The sequence below is a fragment of the Herpailurus yagouaroundi genome, unplaced genomic scaffold, assembly GCF_014898765.1.
Source record: "Herpailurus yagouaroundi ecotype Mexico unplaced genomic scaffold, PumYag 163, whole genome shotgun sequence".
NCBI classification, from domain to species: Eukaryota; Metazoa; Chordata; class Mammalia; order Carnivora; family Felidae; genus Herpailurus; species Herpailurus yagouaroundi.
Genome location: NW_024412404.1, coordinates 48,653,201 through 48,663,468, shown reverse-complemented (window position 1 = coordinate 48,663,468; position 10,268 = coordinate 48,653,201). Strand labels below are relative to the sequence as shown.

Below are 10,268 nucleotides of genomic sequence, written 5' to 3'. Positions count from 1 at the left end.
ATTCTATTCTATTCTATTCTATTCTATTCTATTCTATTCTATTCTATTCTATTCTATGATGAATATAGATACAAATCCTTTAACAAAACTTAGTACAGGTAATTTAAAAAATAAATTAAATCTACCAACATAGAAAAAGGCCCTATTAAAATGTACATAGTAGGCACTCAAATACTGGTAAATAATTAGATTTCACAAGTTGTGACCTGCCCAATGAAGCCATATGACCTTCCCTTTCGAGTGACATTAAAGATGCTGATATTTTAATTTTTTTTTCAACGTTTATTTATTTTTGGGACAGAGAGAGACAGAGCATGAACGGGGGAGGGGCAGAGAGAGAGGGAGACACAGAATCGGAAACAGGCTCCAGGCTCTGAGCCATCAGCCCAGAGCCTGACGCGGGGCTCAAACTCCCAGACCGAGAGATCGTGACCTGGCTGAAGTCAGACGCTTAACCGACTGCGCCACCCAGGCGCCCCTAGATGCTGATATTTTAAAAATAACTTATTCCTGAACTTATAGGGATATTTCCAAAATATTCAGAGATTAACTCTATGAAAAATCACATTAAATCTTACTAACATAATTTGTAAAATCACATAATTAACAAGAGCTGGAAATATCTATCACACAAGCTTGAGCAGATTTAGAACTTACATCAGAATTTATACTACTGTATTACTTAAATTTGTATTATATGCTTAATTCTCCCTTTCATTTCAAAGACAAATTCAGAAGCTCTTCTAAGCAGGGGCATCCGCAACTAGGCAACATGGACAACAGTGACTATATTCCTTTGGATGGGTAGCATGCTGTCATTAGAATACAATGACTGCCCTCTTCCCTACACCTCAGTAGGGTGGAAAGTCAACTTTATCCTCTCTCTGATCCTATCAACCCCTTCTAAGATGGCTCAAGTGATATTCTCTCAGTTCCCTTCCACCTCCTTTAGCAGTAACAACTTGTACAGGTTTTTATTGTTCTGTGAAACATCTGACAATCTGGTAACAATAAACTAAGTTAGTTAATAGTTCATTTCCAAGTCTCTGGGTTTCTTGCTGATTCCCAGCCAAAAGGAGTTATTTATTAACAACTATGAATTCCCTTTCCTGATTTCTTTTTCCTGCCAAACTAAGTTACTAATTAGCACTTGTACAAAACACTCAAATGGGATCGATTAAATATCATTACCCACACCATGAAAGCAATTTTATCATCCCTGGCAGTCCTGGGAGAATTTCAAGAATTTTAGGGACTAAAGGTTACAATTTGAGTTAATGTTGAAAAATGGGTCACTTGAGCATGTGACTCTTGATTTCAGCTTAGGTCGTGAGATTGAGCCCCATGTTGGGCTCCCCCTGCCCCCCCCCCATGGCTCATGCTCCCTCTCCCTCTCTCAAATAAATAAAATGAAAAAAAATATTTTTGTGTGTGAGTAATAATAGTATTGGGCTTCACTAAATTCACTTCAAGCCTCATTTACTGAAAACTTACCATTTATTACCTACAAAAAAAATCACAGAAAACATAAGGAATTCAAATCTCTAATCCTTCAACTTAAAAAAAACTGATTTTATATATAAAAAATTATATATATATGTAGCTTGACTTACAGAAGATAACACAGCAGTACTTCAGTATGGTAGGAATTTTTTCAATAACTGTGACTGCATCAAATGAGTAAAAAAAATGTTGCTGATTCTGTATATCTGAATGTTGTGAGTGGTTTCTTTCAAATGAGCAAAAATGATTTGAGTTCCCAAAAAGCATATACATTTTAACATATCGTTCTCATAAGCAAAACAGGTTATTTTGACAAATTCATGTGAATTGTATATTATATAGAAATGATGTAGCATTTTATTTAACATATGATGTAGGAAGAATAATTTTTTTTAAAAATATTCCTTCTAACAAGAAAAAATAAGGGGGAAAATTTAAAGAAATCCTAAAACTACTAGCCCATACTTCAACAGAGGCAAACTGTAGGAATATTCATGAAAGACAAAGATGGAGTTTTTCCTGGCTTCAAAGAGCAACCGTTTCTTTCCTAGAAGAATAAAATCCTTTAAAACTTCATTTTCCAGAAATCCCTAAACTAATTATTCAAATTGACTATTTGATGGCCCTAAGTCGAATCCATCCAGGCCAAAAAAAAAAGAAGAAGAAAAATTTACAAACGCACATCTCCAGGGGAGCCTGGGTGGCTCAGTGGGTTTTAAGCGTCTGACTCTTGGTTTCAGCTCAGGTCTTGATCTCACGATTTCATGAGTTTGAGCCCCACATCAGGCTCTGCGTTGGCAGCACGGAGCCTGCTTGGGATTCTCTCTCTCCCTCTCTGCCCCTCCCTCGCAGGCGCTGTGTCTCTCTCAAAATAAATAAATAAATAAACTAAAAACAAAAACATACCTCCAGAATGAAACTCAAGGGAACCAGTAGGAATTATGGGAAGAAGGAGTGATTATTTCCTGTTTTCCCTCTCAAAACAATTTAACTGTCTTGGTGTACAGTGATGAGTCTCTTTTAAGATTATAAATGGTAAAAGAAGGTATGGGCAGGAAGGATGGAACACCAAAGTAAAAAGCAATGACTTTTTAATCAGTAAAAGAACAACTAAGTGTCCCACCTATCTACTTAACACAAAAAGACATTTACTTTCTGTGTCCATCCATGCCTTATCACACAAAAAGAAAGGTAAATGAATATTACCAAATGAAGTTTTCTAGGCTACTCTGATGTATTTATTTCTGGCTCTTCACATGGTTACATTTACTGTCTGTTTGGTATCCTTTTACTGTTTTCTGCCAGTGTTCACCCGTGTGAATATATATCACTGGTATGAAATCACATGGCATTAATAAAGATGCCATTAATGCTTAAAGAATACTCTATAAAGCAGAGCAGCTTGTATCATCATGACCAAATTCCAAATATATTATTTAAACTAAACAGTAGGGTATATTTCAAAACTGCTAATTTCTCATATTTCTCAAATATATTGCTGAACACAAGCTAGATGGCAAGACTGATAGTATACTCATATAAGAAAAGAATAAGCATGTAATATGCATAATATGAACCCAGTATCTATAATAATGCAAATCTAATTCATAGAAAGAGAAATTTAATAAAACGATAATGACCATGTATTTTGAATTGTAAATTCTCATTAGGGGTTTCAGCAGTAAGTCAAACTACATGAAAGGTATATAACACTTTAAAAAATGTCAAATTTCCATTTTACTTGTTCTTTCTGCATGGGTCTTAATTTGTAAACAATTTCAAAGGGGTTCAGGATTTTATTTTTTGTAATTAAATTTTTTTTTCAACGTTTATTTATTTTTGGGACAGAGAGAGACAGAGCATGAACAGGGGAGGGGGAGAGAGAGGGAGACACAGAATCGGAAACAGGCTCCAGGCTCTGCGGGGCGCCTGGGTGGCGCAGCCGGTTAAGCATCCGACTTCAGCCAGGTCACGATCTTGCGGTCCGTGAGTTCAAGCCCCGCATCGGGCTCTGGGCTGATGGCTCAGAGCCTGGAGCCTGTTTCTGATTCTGTGTCTCCCTCTCTCTCTGCCCCTCCCCCGTTCATGCTCTGTCTCTCTCTGTCCCAAAAATAAATAAACGTTGAAAAAAAAAAAAAAAAAGCAGTAAAGCAAGATCTGCATCACAAAAAATACTTCTGTCTTTTTCTTTATAATAAAAGATAGCTTTCAAAAACTAAAAACAAATTCATAGTCATCAAAACTCTGCAAATCAAAACCACAAACGTACCACTTCATACTCATGGAATGGCTATAATAAAAAGAGGATAGCAATGGTGTTGAGGATACAGAGAAACTGGAACCCTCACACACTGTGGTGGGAAAGTAAAAAGGTGCAGCCACTGAGGTAAATAGTCCAGAAGTTCCTCACAAGGTTAAACACAGAGTTACCATATGATTCAGTAATTCCACAGCCAGGTATATAACTCAAGAGAATTGAAAACAAATGTCCACACAAAAACTCGGACACAAGTGTTCACAGTAATTTTATTTGTAACAGTCAGAAAATGGAAACAACCCAAATGTTCAACTGATGAATGGGTAAATGAAATGTGGTATATTAATACAATGGAGCATTATTCAGCAATCAGAAGGAAAGAAGTACGGATACATGCTACAACCTGGATGAATTCTGAAAACATGCTAAGTAAAAGGGGTCAGTTACCAAAGACCACATACTGTATAACTCCACTTATCTGAAATAACCAGAACAGGCAAATCTATAGAAACAAAATAAATTAGTCTACCTAGGGCTAAGGGGTTTCAAGAAAACAGAAGAGGGGTAACTGCTAAAGTGCACAGAGTTTCTTTTTAGAGTAATAAAAATGTCCTAAAACTGTGATGGTTGCACATGTCTATGAATATACTGAAACCCACTAAACTGTACACTTTAAATGTGTGAATTGTACAGTATGTGAATTGTACCTCCAGTAAGCTGCTAACATCCTCCTCCCTCCAAGGGAAAAAAAAAATCTAATAACTGCAGCTATACATAGAATAACCTAGCATATTTGAAAGTACAGATCCCCTGAACCAGCCAGATCACTAAGTCATCAACTATGAAGTGGGATGCATTTTTCTAGACTAGAGGGGCAGTACAATAAGACCGGTTCAAATCCTGTCAACTTCCTAGCTACATGACTTTCAGTAAATTATGTAATCTCTCTACATTTTCAGGTCCTACTTCAGTACAATGCAGGAAGAAATGCCTGTTTCACTGGGTTACTATAAAAACTTAATAAGATAATATATACAAAGTATACTATAGGACATATTGTGCTCAAACAAGATTTTATTATGATTGTTATTTTTACTGGGCTTTTATTTTCCTGTTCTTTATAGAACTTCTCCAATATCTGCCCCAAATCCATGCATCTAAGTTAAACCTTATAAATCTTAACTCTTTTCAAGAAATAATAACTTTTCGGGGAGGCTGGGTGGCTCAGTCGGTTCATGTCAGACTCTTCATTTCAGCTCAGGTCATGATCTCAGTTTGTAATATCAGGCCTCGCATCAGGCTCTGCAATAAAACCTTGGGAGCCTGCTTGGGATTCCCTCTCTCTCTCCCTCTGCCCCTCACCCACTTGCACTTTTTCTCTAAATAAATAAATAAGAAATATTAATTTTTGGAGCACCTGGGTGGCTCAGTCAGTTAAGCAGTCAACTCTTGGTTTCAGCTCAGGTCATGGATTTAGGCCCATGTCGGGTTCTACACTGGCAGCACAGAGCCTGCTTAGGATTGTCTCTCTCCTCTCTGCCCCTCTCCCCGAAATAAACAAACATTAAAGAATTTTTTTTTTAATTTTTAAAAAGAAATATTAACTTTTATCTTTAAAAGCAGTTTATTGTCTATCTGATGCCCTGCCTGGAATAAAATAACATTTATAAAGTTACTATTTTTACAGAAATACAAACATTACAAGAACACAAACTTCAATAACACCACTAATGGTGGGAGGGTGCTCCTTAAACAAATTCCATGGTTATTTTTAAAATTACAAACTTAGGCCTAAAGGTCAAAAGATGAGGCAGACACAAATAACAACCAAATAAAATTTGCCAATTTTTAAAAATACATTCACTTTAGTAAAAATGCTATACCTATATGCTAAGAACTGAAGTAAATATAAAATCCTGTAATTTCTTAAGAAATGTACATTTTTAATTCCCAGGTAAGTTGATAACATCTCTATGGCAAAAAATCCTTAGTAAGACTCTCATGTGAATTAAAGCCAACATTTTCATATAGAGTGTAATACATACACAACACAGTAAGAAAACACAAACAAGAAATAACATTTTATATCTCTATATAAAAATTTAGCATTTCTTTTGCTAACAGTCTCTAATTCTGTTTAAGAATGAAACATATATACTATGGTGAAATTGTGACTAAATTTGGTATGAAATCAAAAGTCGATCAACAACCACATTCCTATCTGAAGACATGAAAATGAATATTTCCATTCAAATTCTGGAGAATATTTTAATATCTCATAAGTGAGTCATATTTTGAAAGTACAGTTCATTGCTTGAGAAAATCTGTCATGGATTTTCTAAATGCATTTAATTAAACCAATTAAATTAAGATTTTAAGTTTCTGGTTAGAGTTAAATGTAGAAGAGCACAATACCTAAAATTTATACCTTTTTCAAAGTTAAATAAATTTTTAAACACACCCACAGAATATTATATCTCTACAAAGCTGCAGTGTCTAAAGTTTCCTTTGTTACCCACTATAAGAGCAATGCTCAAGCAACAATATATTCAATTCACCTATTTTATTCATAATAAATGTGCCTTTCATAACAAAGAAACCTTCCCTTAAAAAGTTCCATAATCAACTTTTATGTAATTTTTTAAAATGTTATAAATCAAGCCCAGATATCTTTATCAATTTCTCAAAATTGGTAAGTCAAGGTTTACTATACTCCATAACTTAAAAATCAAAATAACTACTTTTACTGACTTGTTTACACATACATATTTCCTATTTTTTATACTACCACTCTTTTGCTTTTTTACAAGGCTCTGATATGCCAATCCTTTGTAGCAAATTAGGTAGAAAAGTCAAGTAAAAGTAAACAAACATTTTTCAGATAAAGAAGGGCAAATGAAAGAACTGGAAAATGTAACCCTTAATGATCTACTGTACTTTTTAAATATTTTAAAAATAGATGGTAACAAGTTAAAAATTCAGGAAATATTTTTTTACTGCTACATATTCACTTTCTCCAAATGAAAATGAGAGCATAGGTTCATATGAAAAAGGCCCAACTACATCTATACTCTAAGTTTATAAAATAATCTCAAACCATATAATATTGCTAAAACTGAGTAATTAAAGTAAAACATAAAGAAGACATTTAGAAATCAGCTGTTTTTAGGCAAGTATCAGATATTTTCTGATATGGAAAAGCACTTGACAAAATTATCTGGCATAACAAATACTACAAATAATAGTAACCCAAGGTCTCTTACCAATTTCAGCAGGTAGTTGTTTGATTTTGTTCTCTCGAATGCTAAGCATGCTGAGTTTTGACAGATTTTTGATGTCCTTTTCCACAGTAGTTATACGATTAAAGCGAAGGTAAAGAGTGGTGAGAGAATCTAGCCTATATACCACTGAAGGAATTTCTCTCAGTTTATTATGCCGTAAATCAAGCATCCGCAGCTTCTTCAAGTTATCAAGAGAGTCAGGCAAACTGGTAAGTGAGTTTTCATTTAGAGCCAGTGTCATGAGATTTACTAGACAGCCCACCTCTGCCGGGAGGGACTGCAATTTGTTGCTATATAAATAAAGTTCTGTTAATTGAGTCAACTCTTTGATTGATGATGGCAATATGTGTATAGACCTCTTGGATAAGTCCAAACGCATTGAATTCTCTTCCCGGCATTTGTTGAGCTCTTTAATCACCTCTGCATTGCTGGATTTTTTTCTAGTCCCAGGTGCTGGATTTGGCCGTTTGATCGTATTGTCAACTGAAAACGCCACCCCTGGTTGGGCAGCACTGGAGTCCTTCTTTCCATCTTTGGCATCTTTCCCTTTGGTCTTAGGTTCTTTTTCTTTGCTCTCTTTCCCAAAACCTCCAGAGGCTTTTGCCTCCTTTTCTCTTTCCTTGGCTGATGGCACTTTGGGATCTTTCTCTTTAGAGTCTTTTTCTTTTCCTAAACTACTACTCATGGTGACTCAAGCTTGGGCAAAAACTACATGAACTCCTTTGTTTTATTTGCCAACAACAGTCATTGGAATTCAAAGATGAAGAGACAAAGATCCTACACAATCAAAAAAGGTGTTGGCTTGAAGAAGTAATCACCATGGAGTAACAGCCATCTGTTACATGTTAGATCTAAAAGCACTATGCCCATTTCTGATAACTCATTCCAACTGGTAAAATGCTGCTGGTCAACGATTCATTAGAATTCCTGAAATATAATACAGAAAGAATATTAAATTACTTTAGATTATAATTTATATTAAGTAAATGGGCTCTGAAAAACAATCTTACTGAAAATCTGGCCATTTTATGATTTGATGCAGTAGTTTTCTATTGAACATTTTGTTATGCAAAATCCACTGAAAAGCTATAAAAATTAGTAAGGCAAGTTCTATCTTCAAGGACTTTATAATCTAACAGGAAGAGGTAAGATAAGCGTACAAGTTACTGTAAGTTTGTAAGAACTGAAAATTGGGGGAAATCATAATAATGTTTGAGTGCTTTCTATGTACAAGCACTACTGTTAAGAAATTTACAAATATTAATACATATAACAGCCCTATGAGATCAACTGTTGTCCCTATTTTATAAATAGGACACAAAGGCACAGAAATATGTTTAAGTACCTAGTTCTGTGATCTTGGAAAAGCAACAGAGCGGAGATTCCAATGTATGTATCTATAGCCTGTGTTCCTAATCACTATACTAAAATTGTTCTATCTGCAATTAACTGCCAGACAGCGTTAGGTAACAGGAAGGATTTCAAAGGCCACGATGATAGAATTGGGAACAGTTTCACAAGAGAACAAAATGAGCTAAGTAAAATATGTATGGAGCACAGCGAACAGTTCAGGTAAAAGGGCATGAAGAATGTGTAGTTCAATAACCATTCCAGGTGATTCTAATGCAGGTAGATGCAGGGACCACCTTTGAGAAACAGTAAGAGAGAGCAATCTCCAATGATATCTATATACTAAAACATGTGAATAGTGACAAGGACTCTTAAGGGTTCTTAAAAATAGAAAAAGTTCACTGGTAAAATGACCAAAATGAGCTACAAAGGTTAAAAACAGGAGTAAAATCTTTGTGAAGGAGGCAGTCCTCCCTCTAAGCATTTTCAAATTTAAAATATAATTTGGGGGTGCCTGGGTGGCTCAGATGGTTAAGCATCTTGATTTTGGCTCAGGTCATGATCTCACTGTGAGACTGAGCCCCATGCTGGCTCTGCACTGACATTGTGGAGCCTGCTTGAGATTCTCTCTCCCCCTGTCTTTGGCCCTCTCTCGCTCATGCTCTCTCTCTCTCCTCTCTCAAAATAAATAAATAAACATTAAAAAATAAATACAATTTGTATTTCATGGCTCTTGTTAATTTTATAAGTAACTGGATCTTTATGTGGTAGTAGGGCTTAAAGATTACAGACAAAATGACTAATATCCAATTAGCTTAAGAGGTTAAAAAAGTTAATAAAATTTTATGAAAACACCAATAGTATTTAATAGTCTATGTGCACAGGATCGTGCTAAGAATTTCTATATAAAAGATGTGAGCTCTATGCCACACAAGGTTACAGTTTAATTAGACAGCCAAAACACTCAGCAAATCAGTCCAGGTACATATAATGAAAAGGTAATTTAGGCCAAGAATACTGAATGACCTTAGTTTGCCATAGGAAAGCGAAAAGGTAGAACTTTGCTGAAGCAAAGGGTAAGAGGTGCAGTAATAACCAGAACTGGGTAGAAGACTGATGATCTGTAAATTCCCAGACTAGAGTTTGAATTTATCAGCTTGTAAGATTCTACAATTAAATAAACATGCTATTAGTTGCTAGCACACCAGAAAAGCTATTATCTCCCCCCTACTCACCATCCTTTCAAAACGAGAAAATATTTTGAGCTACAATGGAGACTCAACTAAAAAAAACCTTAGAGGTACGGATTGAGAAACAATGCTGATGAGCCAAAATGAAAGCACATTTATTAAAATGATACAACAAAGAATAATGGAAGATATACACACATGACGGAATACAAACACTGCTTATTGATTTGTGTATAAGAAACGTATTATGCCAAGTTTCTGGAAATCAAATTTCTATTTAGCAAGATACGTATGTACTGAATTTAAAGTGAGTTGCAGATGGTATTAAAAGATGTTACATATTAAAGAACAAATCTAGCCTCTCAAAAAGTAAAGTTTCTGCTTAATAATCAGATTTAAAAGCATTTTTGTGAGAGTTAAAAATGACACTTTTTTAAACACACACTTGGCATTTTTTAAGATGGAATCCTTGTTCTTCTATTCTGATGTTTCCCAAACTTCCCTAATAACAAAAAATAAAATAAAATAAACCTGGGATATTGGTTAAAAAAAAAAAAATTCCCAGGGTGCCTGGGTGGCTCAGTTGGTCGAGCATCTGATTCTTGGTTTTGGCTCAGGTCATGATCTCACAGTTCATGGGTTTGTGCCCTGCCCTGGGTTTTGCACTGTCAACACAGAGCCTGGTGA

The 10,268-nt window shown here is 35.2% G+C and overlaps 1 protein-coding gene across 3 annotated transcripts in view; it reads right to left on the bottom strand.

Moving 5' to 3' along the window:
- The window catches only part of SHOC2 (SHOC2 leucine rich repeat scaffold protein), a 110,294-nt gene that overhangs the window by 51,673 nt on the left and 48,353 nt on the right, over positions 1–10,268 (bottom strand). For all 3 annotated transcript variants that reach the window (XM_040486417.1, XM_040486419.1, XM_040486418.1), the window contains one exon: positions 7,024–7,968. In XM_040486417.1, coding sequence (XP_040342351.1) covers positions 7,024–7,726 — 703 coding nt within the window. In that variant the 5' untranslated portion in view covers positions 7,727–7,968. The remainder of the gene's footprint in view (positions 1–7,023; positions 7,969–10,268) is intronic.